Here is a 20400-nt window from a genome sequence, read left to right on the forward strand (position 1 = left end):
TAAAAGGAAAATCGAGTATATCACAGATTTTCAATGGGAGGTCGGTCCTAATGGGGCCATTGGGCTATTTTCGTAAGATGAAAATTGTAAATTTTTATATTTGGGCGAAACTTATTGAATTGGGTTGAGGTATTATACAAGGTATTGGTTGTGGACGTATGATGGAACATTTTAATCTTCACAAAGTGAAATCTCTTTGATTGTTTTATTCGAAGGAATTGGCTCGATGATCGATGAAGTACGGAGCCAGTGACTCTATAACCGCCACCGCTCCGCCGACAAGTCAAACTAGTTGATTCGAGCATACACGGAAACGACAAGTATAAAATTCACGAACGCGGCAATCATCCGAGCAAAGATAGGAGACAAATCATTCCTAGCTCTGGATATAAATAAGCGCTTTGAGAATGAAAAGCATGGATCGATAATTTCGGGTCTCTTCTTCACAAACTATCTGTTACCTATTTAACTACTGGCGCGGATAAGTGGTTCTAGACGTCTGAGTCTCACGAGTTTTTTTCGGTAAGATCATTTTTCAGAAAATTAAATGATGAATGCGGAAGCCCTTCTCCTCTGGCTAAAATCTGGAAAAACATCGCCCCGCCTCGTATCAAGGGGTTCCTATGGACTTTACTGCTCAACGGCATAAACACCTGTGAAAGATTGAAGGCTCGGGGATTTCAATTAGCGAATCGCTGTGTTTTGTGCAAATCGGAGGAAGAAAATTTGGATCATCTATTCCTTCTCTGCCCATTTGCATTTAAGGTATGGATGGGAATTTTCAAATTCTTTGGTTTTTCATGGGTACTCCAGGAGAGCATATGTTCTGTTATCAATAATTGGTGGGGTGTTGGCCGGCCGGGTTGGTGACACCATGTGGCTATCAATCCCTTATGTGATTGTATGGCACCTATGGGCTGAGCGTAACAATCGGATTTTTAATGGAAAGGAGCGGGGCTGGTCAATGATAATCTTCGACATTAAACTCACCATCATAAGCTGGGCTAAAGCAAGAGGAGGTATCCACTATTCCACTGGGGATTTGATTAGAAATTGGGCAGTGGCGATCTCCGAGTGGAGAGCGGTGTTTCAGATACTGCCTCAATGGATACCTCCCCCTGTGGGATGGTTTAAACTTAATTTCGACGGCAGTTCTCGTGGTAACCCCGGAAGGGCTAGTATTGGGGGCATTATCCGGGATCATTTCGCTAATATTTTTATGACTTTCTCAGGGCCATTGGAAGACTGCGACGCGAATGAAGCGGAAGTGTCGGCTCTCTTGGTTGGTTTGCGGTGGTACGCCCGGAATGATCTTAGACCTCTCATTGCCGAAGGAGACTCATCTAATACCATTGCGTGGGCTGCTAACAAAGCTTGTGGTCCTTGGCATCTCGCTTTCAAGATTGATGAGATCAGGGATTTGGTGGCAACTATTCGACCTGTGCTCAAGCACACTCATAGATCGTGTAATGATATTGCGGATGGGCTTGCCAAGGAAGGGGTGGATCGCGACTCTTTGCTACTCTCCTCTAATTCTGTGATGTAAGTATCTTTTGGGTTTCTGTGGCCCTCTTACGGGTGGGGCCTTTTCGCATTGTCATTGTTGATCTTTGGGATGTCTCGTCCCTTTGTACTCTCTTTGATATAATGCAATTTTCGTTACCTATTCAAAAAAAAAAAAAAAAAGAGTGAAAAACATGGATATATGTACAGTTGTTGAATTGTTAAATTTTAAAGCTATTTCTTTGGAAGCTAATTTTGTTCAGTTTAGTTTTACTTTATTTTATTTTTGGGAGATGCAGTGAAGACAAAAAAGTAATTTTGTTTCATAGGGCATTTTGGTCATTTTATTGACTTACCTTGCATGTGTGAGAGTCACACATGTTTGCTCCATTATTTTCTCAATCTTCCCACTTCCCTCCTATTTCAAATTCAAACTCTAGTTAAAACTCTAAACCCACCACCACTTCCCTAAGTTATTAACTCTATTTTCCATATTTGATGAGATTTTTTTAGAGATTTTTCTGCTAGGAAGACCTCCATTGAAGCTCTATCGTATGTGAGCTTGTGATTTGAAGGGTCAAAAGATGCAGAGTTGCCCACAAAATATTTTAGGACCTTTAGGTGCTTTGGAATTATATTTTTGTTTTGTTCTCTGTGGAGGTAGGAAGGAAGAGAAAATTTGCTCTCTATTTATTAATAGGGATTTGCTAGCGTCCATCGTAGAAGGCATTTCGCAGATGGTCTATTGCATCTGAAAGCAGCCACCTCGTGAATGAAGACAAAATCTCTGGAAAGTGAGCCTCTGTGGCTGCTGTCAGATGCAACAGACCATCCGCGAAATGGCTTCTGCGATGGACGCTAGCAAATCCCTTTATAATAAAAACAGCAATTTCCTTATAAGATACAAATTACCCAGATTATCTTAAAACCTTAGGTCCTTTAAAATCATACTTTTTCTCTTTTTAGAGATAAGAGGGAGGCTGGGAGGGAAAAGAGGTAGAGAGATAAAGAGATGTCTCTGTCTACTATTTCCTTGATGTAATGTATTTATAAGATGCAATGGTACACCCAAAATTTGAAAGACTTTAGATTCTTTGGAGTTATATTTTTGTTTTGTTCTCTGTGGAGGTAAGAAGGAAGATACAATTTGCTCTGTATAAATAGTAAAGCCTGTGGCAAGAAATCTTGGGAAGTTGGAGGAGGGAGGATAACATTGCTCTTCTCTTCTTCAACTGAAAAGAATGGTAGCCTTTGAAACTAGGAGCTTTCTCTTTTCTTCCAAATTTAACACCCAACTCACTCTTTTACTTTCTTCTGTGATCAGGGCCTCTGCAGAGATGAAAAGTCCAAAGCTGTCCAACAAACAAAGCTTGGAGGATCTAGAGCTGCTCTGTTTGTCTATGGTCAAACCTCTCACCCTACGATCAAATAAGCATCCTATCTATATTATGATAAACTAACATAATATATAGTTTTAGATATGTGCCTTACATTTTACCCCTAACTTGGGTTTATGTTGACTGATTATTACAGCTATGGAGGGGCTGGAAAATATGGCATTTGTCACAGTTGCTGTTAGCTTAGTGACTTATTTCAATGGCTACATGAATTTTGGGCTAACCAAATCAGCCACCACACTAACAAACTTAATGGGGACTGCATTTCTATTGCCACTCTTCGGAGGGTTCCTCTCTGATACCTATTTGTCAAGATTCAAGACGTGTGTCCTCTTCGGATGCATCGAATTGGGGGTGAGTTCAGCGATCCGAAAGCCTTAAATGCAAATTATTTATTTAATCACACAACTTGGAATAGGATAGCCATGTATGGAGCCACTTGCAAAATTAAGTCCCAGCATGTTTGGGTGAGTGCACTTCCACCCTTCAGCTGGACTTTTGCTGAATGTAAAGCCATTGTCAGGAAAGGACAAACAATAGGGGATGGAAATGCTGGAAGGGGAGGGGGGGGGGGGGGGGGGGGGGGGAGGAGGGAGGAGGGAGGGGGGAAGGAAATATCATTTCCCATAGTCTAATTTGGAAATGAAACTTTAGGGCCTCTTCTCTGGAAGCCAATAATTATAGCATTTCTAAAACTATTTTAACAATCCATTTGCAAACAACCATGTTTCTTTTTAAAAATCAGTTTCATATACGATTATATGCAAGTAATTTTTACGGATATTCATATAGGCGCTGCCACCAAAATTGGTTGTTATTTGCAAATAATATTATCTTAATTTAATTTTATTTGGAAATAAGACATTAAGGCCTCTGTATAAGGAATTAATTATTTCACTCCCAAAACTATTGCAACTATTATTTACAAATAATCATATTTAACTTCAAAATCAACCGCTTATAAGATTATATGCAAATAAATTTCAAAGGTATCCAACGAGGCCGATATATCAATAATAATTCTACATTTTTCTGATAAAATGCAAGTGTGTTCTTATTAGTTCACCTCTATAACACAATTCTTAATTCTACATTTTTTTTTTTCCTTTTTAGGGTATCTCCACCGCCTCCTTTCCTCATTCTAGGGCGGGACTAATCCCTATGAATGCGCACAATCACCCGTACAATTTTTATTAATTGCACTAAAGTTTTAACTATTCACGTGGGTGCACTTTTTTTTTGCTTTTTGCTAGGGGTACATTTTGCTAACCTTGCAAGCTCACTTCCACGTCTTGAGACCCAGGCCTTGCAAAGGTTTAACTATAAACACCATTGATCAATGTGATGTTGCTACCTTCGGCCAATCCATGATCCTCTACTTGGGTTTGTACTTGGTTGCACTGGGAACAAGTGGCGTCAAAGCAGGGCTACCCTCCCTCGGGGCCGACCAATTTGACGAGAGGGATCCCAAGGAGGCAGCCCTTCTTTCGAGCTTCTTCAATTGGTTCCTCTTTAGCCTTACGGTTGGAGGCGCCGTAGGTGTGACCTTTGTTGTATGGATCAGTGACAATATAGGGTGGGATTGGGGTTTTGCTGCGTGCAGCATCGCGCTCTTCTTTGCCATCGTGTTTGTATCCATGGGCAAGTCTTTTTATCGGCACAATGTCCCGAAAGGAAGCCCAATCCTTCGAATCTTACAGGTATATGCACCTTTGATATGTATATATGTGTGTTTAATTATGTTATTTTACTTTAATCTTATTTGCAAATAAGACACCAAGTTCTCTTTAGAAACAATTCACTATATCATTTCCAAGGGAAGTGATATATTCGCCCCCTTTAATTGGGACAACCCCCACTGATGTATATGGATTTATTATTACCCTTTTGCATTAGAGGGGGGTGGCGTCGAATATATCATTTCCTCATTTTTAAAACTGTTATAACCATTATTTGCATGAGAAATTATATGATGCCCGACCGTCAAAATGTAAAGGGCGGAAGGAGACAAAACCAGAACCAAGGAAAAGTAAAAAACGGTGCTTTCCCTTGGATTAAAAATCAAGGGGGAGTGGTTTTGTCTCTCTCCGCCCTTTATTTTGACGGTCGGGCATCATATAATTTCTCAATTTGCATATAGGAAAACACTTCTGAAACAGGATCCCGTATTGAAAATAAATAAGAGGTGAAAATGATCCTAGATTTTACTTTTTTTAACTTTTTTACGTCCAAAGGGGTCTAAAATTCTAAAAGACAAACAAAAAGGTTGGGAATGCAGAGAAAGGGGATGAAAATATAATTTCCCCTCATATTATATGCAAATAGTTTTTAGAGGTATCCAAAGAGGCCCTAAATGGGTAAGGTATATGAACTGTTGGACATTTTCTCGTTCAGGTATTTGTGGCTGCTGCTAGGAACTGGAGGCTTCCAACACCGGACATGACAGAAGAACTACATGAGTTGCATGACAAGGAAGCAGGAGTAGAGACTGAAATGTATCAGAGAACTAATCAGTTTAGGTATGAGTTTTGGCCAAGTAAATTAGTTTTTTAGTGAAAAAAAAATGACAGATCCACCCATTGTTTTGGTACCTACCACTATGGTCTATGATAATGAGTTGTAGGTGCCAATGAAAGATTTTAAATTAGAGAAGTGCGAAAGAAACCAAAACAAGGGGTACAAATATCAACCCTATAATGAAAAGGGTAATAATATCCAAATTCTCTTGTTTTGATAATGGTACTCCCAAGTCTCAACTCACTATCTTATGAGCATGGTTTAAAATTTCGGTTTCGGTAAGCGTTTCGGACCCCACCAAAAACCGAAATTTGGTAATTTGGTTCCTAATTCCGGACCCAAATTTCGAAATTCCAAAATTTCGGCCAAAATTTTGTAACACTTATTTTTTTTAATAAATAATGTCATTAAACCGAAATTTTGGACGGAAATTACAAAAATTTCTGTCCGAAATTTGGTAAATGGCGAAAAATTGAATTTCGGAAATTTTCGATTTCGGTCCCCACCCACTTGTATGTGAAATTTCGGTCCGAAATTTTAAACCATGCTTATGAGAAGGTCTGTTGACGGCTTTTCGTGAATTGTCCACATCCTTTTACAACTGATTAGAAAAGCGTAAATTAGTGATGGGAGTGCCATTATTTAACTGAAGATGGTGCTCAAGTCAAATTACAGTGTAAAGATGAGATGATTTTCTCTTGTGCAGAGCAGAACTTTGGGAATATTACATTCTGGGAACACCAACTATCAAATGGTGTTCCCTACACCTAAAATCATCCCATTAAACATTGACGGGTGTGAAACCAACTCTTTAGTTCAATTTGGCCATTTTCACACCGGGTCATTTTTCATGGTTCATTGGTTTTAAAACAAGGAAATTTATATGATGTGGCTGTATAAACCAGTATTTTTCAAAAAAGTATGCTACTGCACACATCATAGGATGATCCAATCCGTAGATTGGTTGGCCCACAACATAAATAGGTTGTGCCCCAAAAATCATTTCCGTAGGATGATCCAAACCCTCCGATCTATAGAAGTTTCAACAGCAAGCAGCCCCTCTAAAGATCGGAGGGTTAGGATCATCATATGGGTATCTTATTTTGGGCACAATCTATTTACATTGTGGCCCAACAAATGGACGGATTCGATCATCCTATGATGAGTGACGTATGGTACATGTTGAAAAAGAAAATTCTGGTTTATACAACCACACATCATATAAAATCTCCTAAAATAGGATCCCGAGATGATATTTTCACTCCCCCTGTGCACGTTACCCTTATAGCATGATTTGACATGGCTATAAAGGTAGCGTGATTTGACGTGAAAAGCACTCCCCCCCTGTGCATTACGCGCACGCTACCCTTATAGCATGATTTGACATGGCTATAAAGGTAGCGTGCACGTTTGACATGAAAAGTACGCTTTTCACGTCAAATCATGCTATAAGGGTATCGTGCCCGTAATGCAGGGGGGTGAAAATATCATAACCCTTTGTTGGGTAGTCTAGACAGAATCAAACTTGGCTCCAAACCGGTCTGGAGCCACTTCCTCTGGCCCTCTAATATCAAGGGGTGTAAGCATGGATTTGATATTTACACACCCCTTGCTATTAGAGGGGCTGGAGGAAGTTCCTCCAGACCGGTCTGGAGCCAAGTTTTGTTCGTCTAGACAAGGGTTTGCAATAAATCTAGAAAAATACTACTATAAGTCACCACCTCCCAGTCCTATTTGCCGCCACGTCCACCATACCATTACAAGTCTCCGCTACCACCATATGCATCCCAACCCCCTCCATACATTTACAAATCACCACCTCCCCCATCACCATCTCCATCACTACCTCCCCACAACCACCATCACCACCGCCACCATACTATATTATAAGTCTCCTCCATCTCCATCCCCACCTCCTCCATACATTTACAAATCACAACCTCCCCCATCACCATCACCACCTCCCCACCATCACCACCCCCCACCACCACCATCACAATCACCCCTCCCCACCATTACCATGACCATGCCTACCTCCTCCATACATTGAAAAATCACCATGATCTGTCTTTTCTAGATTCTACAAGGGGGATAAATAGCAAAGACAAAATATAAACAAAGCATCTATAGCCTACGACACAAAGAAATTTAAGAAAGGGTGTAGAGAACTAAAAAAGCCTAACTCCGCCGAGAAAAATGAGAGTTCATACTTCATAACCGCAACAAGATATGTTCGATTACAAGATACCTTCATATGCAGCCTCATAGTGCCTTCAACAAAAACAAGATACCTTCATATCTTCATCTGACGGAAGGTTCTAGCATCACAAACAGTAGAATGAATGAGTTAAATGAACACAGGGTACAAGATAAGGAAAAAAAAATCATAGTACTTAACTTTTATCAAAGGATGAAAATAGTACTTAACTTTTGATCATTTTGACAGCGCTAATTGACTCTTCTTTTTTAGGACATTTGAGCATGAGATCGAGAGACAAACGCATAATCGTATTTCATGCATCAAAACTAGATATGTTCGAGTACAACAAGTATGACTATCACACTGCATACACCATCAAAATGTCAAAGCAAACAAACAGAGAAATAAGAGAAAGGTTCACGAAATCCAAACATATACCATACATCAACTTGGAAAGTAAATAAAAAACGTAAAGAAAATGCGGCTCAAGTACTCTGGACTTATTTAACATGAAAACAAAGTAAACCCAAAAAACAAAGCAAACCCTATTAGTAAACCTGACAATAAAATTATCATGGCTACAAATAAATCTTTATCGTATATCATTTGCCCATACGGGTGTTGGCTCTTTGGCATAAGTCACGGGTTTGCCCCCCGGAGACTTATTACCTGATGCGCGCGGTTTATGGGCGATTGCGCGCATCCGTAGGGAATAGTCCTACTCCCAAAGGGGGTGGGGACACCCTATGTTACAAAAAAAAAAAAAAAAAAAAGGGACGGACAAGCGACAAGTCCTACAGCGTCTCCGATAGTGCGGAAGAATACGGATGGTCTTATCAGATTTTCATCTGGCACCATTGCGACCATGATATGGACCTCAGAGAAACCCTCTCCTAATGGTTCGTCATCAGCCACTACTACCGGATCGTCGCTAAGACGAATACCACGTGCCATTGTAACCCCCCTCTCCCTCATCAAATGCTCAGTAAAGATTCCTTAGAATAAGCTAAATGATTAGAAGTAAACTTAATGAATTTACAGGGTTATTTATGAAGTCAATATTTTACATATAATTTAGATCAAAAATTAACATTTATACCTGATAGGACGAATCATCTTCGTCGATGCCAGAGGAGGATGCATGTGGTCGCGAGGCAGTAACATCGTTGGGAGCCTAACATATAATAAGACAGATACATAAAGGTATTGGTGAAATAAAAAAAAATATTTAATGAACCTAAATAAAGGCTTACATTGTTGTTGTGGACGCCCCGGAAATAAGATAAGAGTTTCGTCATCTATTGTTCCATATTGGCATGCTTCTCTCTCATATCTTGTTCCATATGGGCATGCTTGTCTCTCATCTCTTGTTCCATATGAGCCTGCTTCCCTCTCAACTCGGTCACCTCTCTTTCAAGTGATGCGGCCCATTCCTGCGACATCCCACGGCTAGACGTAAAGCTGAATAGCCTAGTCGAGGTAGGGGCGGGCCCCATCATGCACACCCGGTCGCACATCTCTCTGCCAATGACCTGGCGTAGATGTCATCTGGGGCTACTGCAGGGCAAGACTCAGGATGCTGAGTCTGAAACTCCGTCATCTGAGTTTGAAAAGCAGAAGGCAAAATAATTAAGTTTTATATAAAGTTTAAAACATGAACTGACGCGGGCGGAAGCGTGCGGAAGGGCAAAGGACACCGTCTTCAACCCAGTAGAAGAAGAACACCGTCTTCTTTAATAAAACTCTTGAATCCACAAGAGGAAAACCTTGAATCCACAAGGAAAGAAGCAATAGAAATAAGTTTATTCCATCAAAGAACTGATCTTGTCTCTGTACATAATTCCATATTTATAGAAAACAATCTAGAATCCTTCTCAACTCCATCTCTAATCCAACTAGGATTAGGATAAGCCTCATCTCTAGGATTGGATAAATAATATCTTTAGCTAACTAATTAAAGAGACCAAAAAATAACTTAAAAAAAACGTCCTACATCATAAATACACAATAGATTAACCATAAATGTTACAAAATGCACTATAAGAGCTCTTCAAACATCATCTAAAGGCTCCCCGCCTTTCTTACTATGGGTACGTATGAAAAGGTCTGCTCAGCTTGGAACCCTACAATTCTTTATAGTCTGTCCTCATATCAACAATGTCATAAAATCATTATCAATATTAGAAAAGTAAATCAACAAAAGACATTCATGACATTACCTCCTCCTCCAGATATCTAGAGTAGGTCTTTGTGTCAGCAGTGTGTTTGATCGTCTGTTTTGCACGATTGGCTTTATTTTGTGTGCAGCGCTTCTGAAACATGAAAACAATTAACATAAAGCATTCAATACTTTCAAGTGAATGAATAAAAAATCGAGATAATATTGTATCATACCTTCGATTATTCAAACCTCCAATGCTAACAGAGAAATCGCCACTGGGACTCGATCACTCTCCCTGCTGGCACTGGGAGATTCAAAGGAATGGGTTTTCAGGGAACTCCTCCAATCCCTCCACTTCTTACCGATGTTCGCAAGAGCCTACCCCTTTATGGTCATCATCAATAACCCATTTTTCCTGCATTACATGTAAAAAAAAAAAAGTAAGACATTAGTCCCAAATGGTCGTCATCAATAGCCCATTTTTCCTGCATTCCATTTGACCTATTAATGGATGCTTAAAAAGTAAAACAGTAATTATCAGCATTCAAAATCAGAAGTCTATACAAAATGGAGGGTTAGAATTGTCTAATGGGGCAGATTTCAAGGACATGGCCCATCATAGATAGGCTTTGTAATGGTTGGATGATTGAACAAGTAGCCCCAGCACAGATAATCATCTCATGTATTAGGAAAAAACATATCCTATAACCAATCGATTGAGAACATTCGGGGGGAAATTCACAATAGAATAAAGCCCTAGATGGAATCCAACTGTACATGATAAAGAGAAATAGAAATAAAGGCCTAAATATCAGCACAATCAGAAAACCTAATTTGTAATTTGCAGAAATAAAAAGAAAAGAGTCACAAATAAAAAAAATACCTATTTTCTTCTCCTTTCTTGTCTTCTTCTTTCTTCTTTGATATCAAAACCCTTGATATGAAATCAAAACCCTATATGAAACCGAAACCCTATATGTACAAAAATAAAAGAATGAAAATGGGGAATCTAAACCCTTGATATGAAATCAAAACCCTATATATAACAAATCTCAAAACCCTACCGTGTGGAGAGAGTTGTCGGAGAGAGTCGCTGGAGAGAGTGCCGGAGAGAGTTGTCGGAGGTTGGGAGGAAGAAAGAGATTAGGAGGAAGAAAGGGAAAAGGGCGCGCGAGGAGAAGAGAAACAGAATGGGAATGTGGCGTGCACAGTACTGTGCCGGTGTAAATTGCTATTCAATAGAAAAACCGGAGATTTGTAAACCCGATAGTTTTTCGGGTCGGATCGGGTAGGGTTTTCATTTTTCAGCGTAGGATGGGGACTGATTGTGTTAAAAAAACAAATCTTCACACCAACAATCTCTAAATTTATGTCGTCTAAGTGGATAAATTTAAAGACACTCTATTTTCACATAAAAGACATGATCACCAGTGAAAACAATTGTATAAATATATTGGGAAAAGATTTGATATGTTATTCAAGAGATATTTAAGAAAGTCACAGTACACCCATACGACTCTAGTTGGGTTTCTGGTATTTTTTCTTTAAACCCGGCCTTACCCAAGATTGAGTCTGGTTTTCCAATTTAAAACCCTGCCCTACCCAAGACCCATGATTTCTAAACCCAACCCATGTTATTTCAGGTCGGGTCGATGCAGGTGGGGTAAAACCCGACCCAAGTTGCAACCCTACTATTCATCGTCCTTTTGGCGGGCTCAGTTTCGTCCAAATTGTAAACAACATATTCACCTGTGGTCTTAGGGCTGCAACTCGGGCCGGGCTGGTCAAGTTTCCTAGAACCCTACCCTACCTTTCATAAATCAGACCCTACTCAAGATAGTTTCTCGGGAGTTTTCTAGAACCCTACCCTACCTTTCATAAACTCGACCCTACACAAGATAGTTTCTCGAGTTGGTTCAGGTCGGATCGGGTTTTTATTATTAAGCATAGGATAATGACTAATGACTTCAAAGATCGTAGAAAACGACAAATTTTCAATCCAAAAATCTCTCGATTTATATCATCAAGTGTATACACTTAAGAAAGAAACTACTTTTTCACATCACGAAGTCCAACGAAAACAATTATATTAGTATATTAGAAAATAATTTGCCATGTTATTCAAGAGATATTTAAGAAAATCACAGTACACAAGTCGAGTCAGGTTTCGGGTTTTTATTCTTTAAACCCTACCCGACTCAAGTCTGAGTTAGGTTTTTCAACCTAAAACCGTACCCTACCCATGACCCATGTTTTCTAAACCAAACCCAGGTCGGGTCGGGTCGGGTCAATGTGGGTCAGATAAAACCTGACCCAAGTTGCGGCCCTGGGTGGTCCTTTCATGACAGCCAGAGTATATAAATATTCACTGGCGTTTGTGACCGCCGTTTATTATTAAATGACACTTAAATATTATTTTAGTATTATTTTTTGTCAGGATCGACTTCCTTCGTATATTTACCGGCACCGCTAATAATTCTATTACTTTAGGCGTAGTTTTACTCATGGTTTTAAATTTTGGTTTCGGCATCCATTTCAGCCGAAATTTGGTATAAATAAAAAATTATTAGCTAATTATTTAGAAAATTTTGTAATTTCGGCCGAAATTTCAGAATATTTCTATATTTAAAAAAGAACAACAATTTCTCCAAATTTCGGAAACCCGGTATTCCAGATTTCACCAAATTCTGGTTTCGGTCTCAACCGAAATCTGAAATTTCAGGCCAAAATTTAAAACCATGGTTTTGCTACCCTTATAGCATGATTTGACATGGCTATAAAGGTAGCGTGATTTGACGTGAAAAGCACTCCCCCCTGTGCATTACGCGCACGCTACCCTTATAGCATGATTTGACATGGCTATAAAGGTAGCGTGCACGTTTGACATGAAAAGTACGCTTTTCACGTCAAATCACGATATAAGGGTATCGTGCCCGTAATGCAGGGGGGGTGAAAATATCATAACCCTTTGTTGGGTAGTCTAGACAGAATAAAACTTGGCTCCAAACCGGTCTGGAGCCACTTCCTCTGGCCCCTCTAATATCAAGGGGTGTAAGCATGGATTTGATATTTACACACCCCTTGCTATTAGAGGGGCTGGAGGAAGTTCCTCCAGACCGGTCTGGAGCCAAGTTTTGTTCGTCTAGACAAGGGTTTGCAATAAATCTAGAAAAATACTACTGTAAGTCACCACCTCCCAGTCCTATTTGCCGCCACGTCCACCATACCATTACAAGTCTCCGCCACCACCATATGCATCCCAACCCCCTCCATACATTTACAAATCACCACCTCCCCCATCACCATCTCCATCACTACCTCCCCACGACCACCATCACCACCGCCACCATACTATATTATAAGTCTCCTCCATACATTTACAAATCACAACCTCCCCCATCACCATCACCATCACCCCCCCCCACCCCCCCCCCCCCCCCCCCCCCCCCCCACCACCACCATCACAATCACCCCTCCCCACCATTACCATGACCATGCCTACCTCCTCCATACATTGAAAAATCACCATGATCTGTCTTTTCTAGATTCTACAGGGGGGATAAATAGCAAAGACAAAATATAAACAAAGCATCTATAGCCTACGACAGAAAGAAATTTAAGAAAGGGTGTAGAAAACTAAAAAAGCCTAACTCCGCCGAGAAAAATGAGAGTTCATACTTCATAACCGCAACAAGATATGTTCGATTACAAGATACCTTCATATGCAGCCTCATAGTGCCTTCAAAAAAAACAAGATACCTTCATATCTTCATCTGACGGAAGGTTCTAGCATCACGGTTCTAGCATCACAAACAGTAGAATGAATGAGTTAAATGAACACAGGGTACAAGATAAGGAAAAAAAAAATCATAGTACTTAACTTTTATCAAAGGATGAAAATAGTACTTAACTTTTGATCATTTTGACAGCGCTAATTGACTCTTCTTTTTTAGGACATTTGAGCATGAGATCGAGAGACAAACGCATAATCGTATTTCATGCATCAAAACTAGATATGTTCGAGTACAACAAGTATGACTATCACACTGCATACACCATCAAAATGTCAAAGCAAACAAACAGAGAAATAAGAGAAAGGTTCACGAAATCCAAACATATACCATACATCAACTTGGAAAGTAAATAAAAAACGTAAAGAAAATGCGGCTCAAGTACTCTGGACTTATTTAACATGAAAACAAAGTAAACCCAAACAACAAAGCAAACCCTATTAGTAAACCTGACAATAAAATTATCATGGCTACAAATAAATCTTTATCGTATATCATTTGCCCATACGGGTGTTGGCTCTTTGGCATAAGTCACGGGTTTGCCCCCCGGAGACTTGTGATCGAATCCCACCCGGGATTACCTGATGCGCGCGGTTTATGGGCAATTGCGCGCATCCGTAGGGAATAGTCCTACTCCCAAAGGGGGTGGGGACACCCTACGTTACAAAAAAAAAAAAAATGGGACGGACAAGCGACAAGTCCTACAGCGTCTCCGATAGTGCGGAAGAATACGGATGGTCTTATCAGATTTTCATCTGGCACCATTGCGACCATGATATGGACCTCAGAGAAAACCTCTCCTAATGGTTCATCATCAGCTACTACTACCGGATCGTCGCTAAGACGAATACCACGTGCCATTGTAACCCTCCTCTCCCTCATCAAATGCTCAGTAAAGATTCCTTAGAATAAGCTAAATGATTAGAAGTAAACTTAATGAATTTACAGGGTTATTTATGAAGTCAATATTTGACATATAATTTAGATCAAAAATTAACATTTATACCTGATAGGACGAATCATCTTCGTCGATGCCAGAGGAGGATGCATGTGGTCGTGAGGCAGTAACATCGTTGGGAGCCTAACATATAATAAGACAGATACATAAAGGTATTGGTGAAATAAAAAAAAATATTTAATGAACCTAAATAAAGGCTTACATTGTTGTTGTGGACGCCCCGGAAATAAGATAAGAGTTTCGTCATCTATTGTTCCATATTGGCATGCTTCTCTCTCATATCTTGTTCCAAATGGGCATGCTTGTCTCTCATCTCTTGTTCCATATGGGCCTGCTTCCCTCTCAACTCGGTCACCTCTCTTTCAAGTGATGCGGCCCATTCCTGCGACATCCCACGGCTAGACGTAAAGCTGAATAGCCTAGTCGAGGTAGGGGCGGGCCCCATCATGCACACCCGGTCGCACCTCTCTCTGCCAATGACCTGGCGTAGATGTCATCTGGGGCTACTGCAGGGCAAGACTCAGGATGCTGAGTCTGAAAGTCCGTCATCTGAGTTTGAAAAGCAGAAGGCAAAATAATTAAGTTTTATATAAAGTTTAAAACATAAATTGATGCGGGCGGAAGCGTGCGGAAGGGCAAAGAACACCGTCTTCAACCCAGTAGAAGAAGAACACCGTCTTCTTTAATAAAACTCTTGAATCCACAAGAGGAAAACCTTGAATCCACAAGGAAAGAAGCAATAGAAATTAGTTTATTCCATCAAAGAACTGATCTTTTCTCTGTACATAATTCCATATTTATAGAAAACAATCTAGAATCCTTCTCAACTCCATCTCTAATCCAACTAGGATTAGGATAAGCCTCATCTCTAGGATTGGATAAATAATATCTTTAGCAAACTAATTAAAGAGACCAAAAAATAACTTAAAAAAAACGTCCTACATCATAAATACACAATAGATTAACCATAAATGTTACAAAATACACTATAAGAGCTCTTCAAACATCATCTAAAGGCTGCTCCCCGCCTTTCTTACTATGGGTACGTATGAAAAGGTCTGCTCGGCTTGGAACCCTACAATTCTTTATAGTCTGTCCTCATATCAACAATGTCATAAAGTCATTATCAATATTAGAAAAGTAAATCAACAAAAGACATTCATGACATTACCTCCTCCTCCAGATATCTAGAGTAGGTCTTTGTGTCAGCAGTGTGTTTGATCGTCTGTTTTGCACGATTGGCTTTGTTTTGTGTGCAGCGCTTCTGAAACATGAAAACAATAAACATATTTAAGCATTCAATACTTTCAAGTGAATGAATAAAAAATCGAGATAATATTGTATCATACCTTCGATTATTCAAACCTCCAATGCTAACAGAGAAATCGCCACTGGGACTCGATCACTCTCCCTGCTGGCACTGGGAGATTCAAAGGAATGGGTTTTCAGGGAACTCCTCCAATCCCTCCACTTCTTACCGATGTTCGCAAGAGCCTACCCCTTTATGGTCATCATCAATAACCCATTTTTCCTGCATTACATGTAAAAAAAAAAAAGTAAGACATTAGTCCCAAATGGTCGTCATCAATAGCCCATTTTTCCTGCATTCCATTTGACCTATTAATGGATGCTTAAAAAGTAAAACAGTAATTATCAGCATTCAAAATCAGAAGTCTATACAAAATGGAGGGTTAGAATTGTCTAATGGGGCAGATTTCAAGGACATGGCCCATCATAGATAGGCTTTGTAATGGTTGGATGATTGAACAAGTAGCCCCAGCACAGATAATCATCTCATGTATTAGGAAAAAACATATCCTATAACCAATCGATTGAGAACATTCGGGGGGAAATTCACAATAGAATAAAGCCCTAGATGGAATCCAACTGTACATGATAAAGAGAAATAGAAATAAAGCCCTAAATATCAGCACAATCAGAAAACCTAATTTGTAATTTGCAGAAATAAAAAGAAAAGAGTCACAAATAAAAAAAATACCTATTTTCTTCTCCTTTCTTGTCTTCTTCTTTCTTCTTTGATATCAAAACCCTTGATATGAAATCAAAACCCTATATGAAACCGAAACCCTATATGTACAAAAATAAAAGAATGAAAATGGGGAATCTAAACCCTTGATATGAAATCAAAACCCTATATATAACAAATCTCAAAACCCTACCGTGTGGAGAGAGTTGTCGGAGAGAGTCGCTGGAGAGAGTGCCGGAGAGAGTTGTCAGAGGTTGGGAGGAAGAAAGAGATTAGGAGGAAGGAAGGTAAAAGGGCGCGCGAGGAGAAGAGAAACAGAATGGGAATGTGGCGCGCACAGTACTGTGCCGGTGTTTATTGATTGCTATTCAATAGAAAAACCGGAGATTTGTAAACCCGACCCTGCCCAAGATAGTTTTTCGGGTCGGATCGGGTAGGGTTTTCATTTTTCAGCGTAGGATGGGGACTACTTTTAAAGATTATGGGAAAAAAACAAATCTTCACACCAACAATCTCTAAATTTATGTCGTCAAGTGGATAAATTTAACATAAAAGACATTATCACCTCAATGAAAACAATTGTATAAATATATTGGGAAAATATTTGATATGTTATTCAAGAGATATTTAAGAAAGTCACATTACACCCATACGACTCTAGTTGGGTTTCTGGGATTTTTTCTTTAAACCCGGCCCTACCCAAGATTGAGGTTTTCCAATTTAAAACCCTGCCCTACCCAAGACCCATGATTTCTAAACCCGACTCATGTTATTTCAGGTCGGATCGATGCAGGTGGGGTAAAACCCAGCCCAAGTTACAACCCTACTATTCATCGTCCTTTTGGCGGGCTCAGTTTCGTCCAAATTGTAAACAACATATTCACCTGTGGTCTTAGGGCTGCAACTCGGACCGGGCTGGTCAAGTTTCCTAGAACCCTACCCTACCTGTCATAAATCAGACCCTACTCAAGATAGTTTCTCGGGAGTTTTCTAGAACCCTACCCTACCTTTCATAAACTCGACCCTACGCAAGATAGTTTCTCGAGTTGGTTCAGGTCGGATCGGGTTTTTATTATTAAGCATAGGATAACGACTAATGACTTCAAAGATCGTAGAAAACGACAAATTTTCAATCCAAAAATCTCTCGATTTATATCATCAAGTGTATACACTTAAGAAAGAAACTACTTTTTCACATCACGAAGTCCAACGAAAACAATTATATTAGTATATTAGAAAATAATTTGCCATGTTATTCAAGAGATATTTAAGAAAATCACAGTACACAAGTCGAGTCAGGTTTCGGGTTTTTATTCTTTAAACCCTACCCGACTCAAGTCTGAGATAGGTTTTTCAACCTAAAACCCTACCCTACACATGACCCATGTTTTCTAAACCAAACCCAGGTCGGGTCGGGTCAATGTGGGTCAGATAAAACCTGACCCAAGTTGCGGCCCTAGGTGGTCCTTTCATGACAGCCAGAGTATATAAATATTCACTGGCGTTTGTGACCGCCGTTTATTATTAAATGACACTTAAATATTATTTTAGTATTATTTTTTGTCAGGATCGACTTCCTTCGTATATTTACCGGCACTGCTACTAATTCTATTACTTTAGGCGTAGTTTTACTCATGGTTTTAAATTTTGGTTTCGGCATCCATTTCAGCCTAAATTCGGTATAAATAAAAAATTATTAGCTAATTATTTAGAAAATTTTGTAATTTCGGCCGAAATTTCAGAATATTTCTATATTTAAAAAAAAACAACAATTTCTCCAAATTTCGGAGACTCGGTATTCCGGATTTCACCAAATTCCGGTTTCGGTCTCAACCGAAATCTGAAATTTCAGGCCAAAATTTAAAACCATGGTTTTGCTGACCTCCAGTAAAAAAGCGCCGGTGAATTTCATATTTCTTGTAAGGGAAGTGGTATATCCGCCCTTTTTATTACATGAGACACCCAGCAGCATATCAATGACTGCATAGGGGCTGACGTACTTAATGTCAGAAGGATTCAATGAGGCTGATTGTCATGTACAGTGCTGCTGGGTGTCCCAAGTAATAAAAGGGGCGGATATGTCACTTCCCTTCTTATAATTGCATATATAATCTGATAGTAGGCACGAAATAACCAGCTTTTACAATTCCCAAAAAGCTATCCGCAGCCTTTGAAAGCTGGTTAGATCGTATAGGACAAGTTGATTTCATGCCGATTATCAAAACATGTTATTATCATTTCATCAAGTGTAAATATTAAAATCTTTTGCCAAAAAAAATTCAGGTTCTTGGATAAAGCCGCAATTGTGAAGAGTGCACATGATACACCCTTGTCACACACAACAGGACCATGGCACATTTGCACAGTGACACAAGTGGAGGAAACAAAAATCCTGCTCCGTATGTTGCCCATCATCCTCAGCACAGTCTTCATGAACACATGCCTCGCCCAACTCCAAACCTTCTCAATCCAACAAGGAGTCACCATGGATACAAGACTCTTCGGTTTCCACGTACCCGCCTCATCACTCCCAGTGATTCCACTCGTCTTTATGTCCATCCTAATCCCCATATATGAGCGCGTCTTTGTCCCGCTAGCTCGAAAACTCACCGGAATCCCCTCCGGTATCCGACTCCTTCAACGGATTGGTGTGGGTCTCGTACTCTCCATGATCTCCATGGCAATCGCCGGAGTCATGGAGACTCGCCGAAAGTCAGTGGCAATCAAACACCATATGGTAGACTCCACAGGCCCTTTACCAATGAGTTTATTTTGGTTAGGATTCCAATATGCAGTGTTCGGGGCAGCTGATATGTTTACACTGGTGGGTCTGCTTGAATTTTTCTACGAAGAGAGTTCAGCAGGTATGAAGTCATTAGGGACAGCCATTTCATGGTGTAGTATGGCATTTGGCTACTATGGGAGCTCAATTGTGGTAGAGGTGGTCAATAAGGTGAGTGGGGGTTGGTTGGCTAACAACAATTTGAACAGGGACAAGTTGAATTACTTCTATTGGCTTTTGGCAGGGTTGAGTGTGCTGAATTTTGGGGTTTACTTGGTTTGTGCCTCTTGGTATAAGTATAAGAAGGTGGAGGAAAAGCACTTTGCTGCTGAGGGTGAGGTGGGAGATGTAAAGAAGGAGAATGTTAAGGGTTGATGAGGGGTTTAATTATGTATTGGGTTTTCTTTTTAAAATGAAGTTGGCTATCTGTAAATTTCTTTATTTTCTTTCTCTTTCCTTTTTTTTTGTCTTTTGAATGCATAGGCAAGACCAAATAGTGTAAGGGTGTAGTTTGCATTGGAAAATAAATATGGAGCATTGAGGTTTTCTACAAGTGTACAAGTAAAAATCCAATTAACCTAAAAAGTCAGGTAGATTTTAGGGATTAGCATGTTTTCTTACATTCCACGCGAAGAACGAAGTTATGATTTTTTTCAAGGCTAAGTTGAAAACTTTCCCCTTGATTTTCAACCTAAAGCAGCGACCATTTACCCAATTCAATGATTCCTTTTATACCGGATTAATGTACATAATCATTGAAAAACCCAGATTAATATCCATAGCGAGCATTGATCCTCAGTAGGGTTAAACTAACCCGTCTCACAATTCTTTAATCTTCCGGACTTATTTTCGTGTGGAGACTAGATTGAAAAGCCTAGTTCATGTTCATTTTTTTATTTAAGAATTGATTTTGAGTCCAATAATACTTTTTGGACTCAAAATTGTGTTTAATTTTAAGTCAAATAATCAATCAAAAACAATTCTCAAACTTTTAAGGCCCAGGTCGTTTGAGATTTGGATGTGCCAGGTTTAATTTTGAGTCCAATAATAGGTTTGGGGCTCATAATCGGTTGGCACATTAATCTCAAACGAACAGGGCCTTAG

At 39.7% G+C, this 20400-nt stretch overlaps 1 protein-coding gene and 2 long non-coding RNA genes across 5 annotated transcripts; 1 reads left to right on the forward strand and 2 right to left on the reverse strand.

Annotated features, from left to right (window-relative positions):
• Positions 1-148: 148 nt before the first annotated feature.
• On the forward strand, positions 149-19864 carry LOC143875449 (protein NRT1/ PTR FAMILY 4.5-like). 2 transcript variants are annotated; one of them, XM_077376994.1, is made up of 6 exons: positions 149-1542; positions 2828-2906; positions 3037-3254; positions 4154-4600; positions 5295-5419; positions 18798-19864. In XM_077376994.1, exons 3-6 carry the CDS (start codon positions 3039-3041, stop codon positions 19669-19671), a joined length of 1662 nt encoding a protein of 553 aa, XP_077233109.1. In that variant the 5' UTR covers positions 149-1542; positions 2828-2906; positions 3037-3038; the 3' UTR covers positions 19672-19864. The 2 variants fall into 2 exon arrangements, with proteins under 2 accessions (XP_077233109.1, XP_077233108.1); XM_077376993.1 differs by lacking the exon at positions 149-1542 and adding an exon at positions 2572-2747.
• Positions 7435-11039, reverse strand: LOC143875451 (uncharacterized). 2 transcript variants are annotated; one of them, XR_013250116.1, is made up of 8 exons: positions 10843-11039; positions 10662-10750; positions 10012-10193; positions 9837-9929; positions 8871-9217; positions 8717-8791; positions 7666-7980; positions 7435-7497 (listed from the first exon to the last, which is right to left on the reverse strand). It is a non-coding gene; the product is annotated as an uncharacterized LOC143875451 (long non-coding RNA). The 2 variants fall into 2 exon arrangements; XR_013250115.1 differs by lacking the exon at positions 7435-7497 and having other exon boundaries at positions 7601-7980.
• On the reverse strand, positions 13408-17030 carry LOC143875450 (uncharacterized). The gene is made up of 8 exons (XR_013250114.1): positions 16708-17030; positions 16527-16615; positions 15877-16058; positions 15699-15791; positions 14730-15076; positions 14576-14650; positions 13690-13824; positions 13408-13564 (listed from the first exon to the last, which is right to left on the reverse strand). It is a non-coding gene; the product is annotated as an uncharacterized LOC143875450 (long non-coding RNA).
• Positions 19865-20400: the final 536 nt, after the last annotated feature.

Source organism: Tasmannia lanceolata, unplaced genomic scaffold (genome assembly GCF_043159265.1).
Source record: "Tasmannia lanceolata isolate RefF3 unplaced genomic scaffold, GAP_Taslan_0.1 ptg000004l, whole genome shotgun sequence".
In the NCBI taxonomy this organism is placed as follows: Eukaryota; Viridiplantae; Streptophyta; class Magnoliopsida; order Canellales; family Winteraceae; genus Tasmannia; species Tasmannia lanceolata.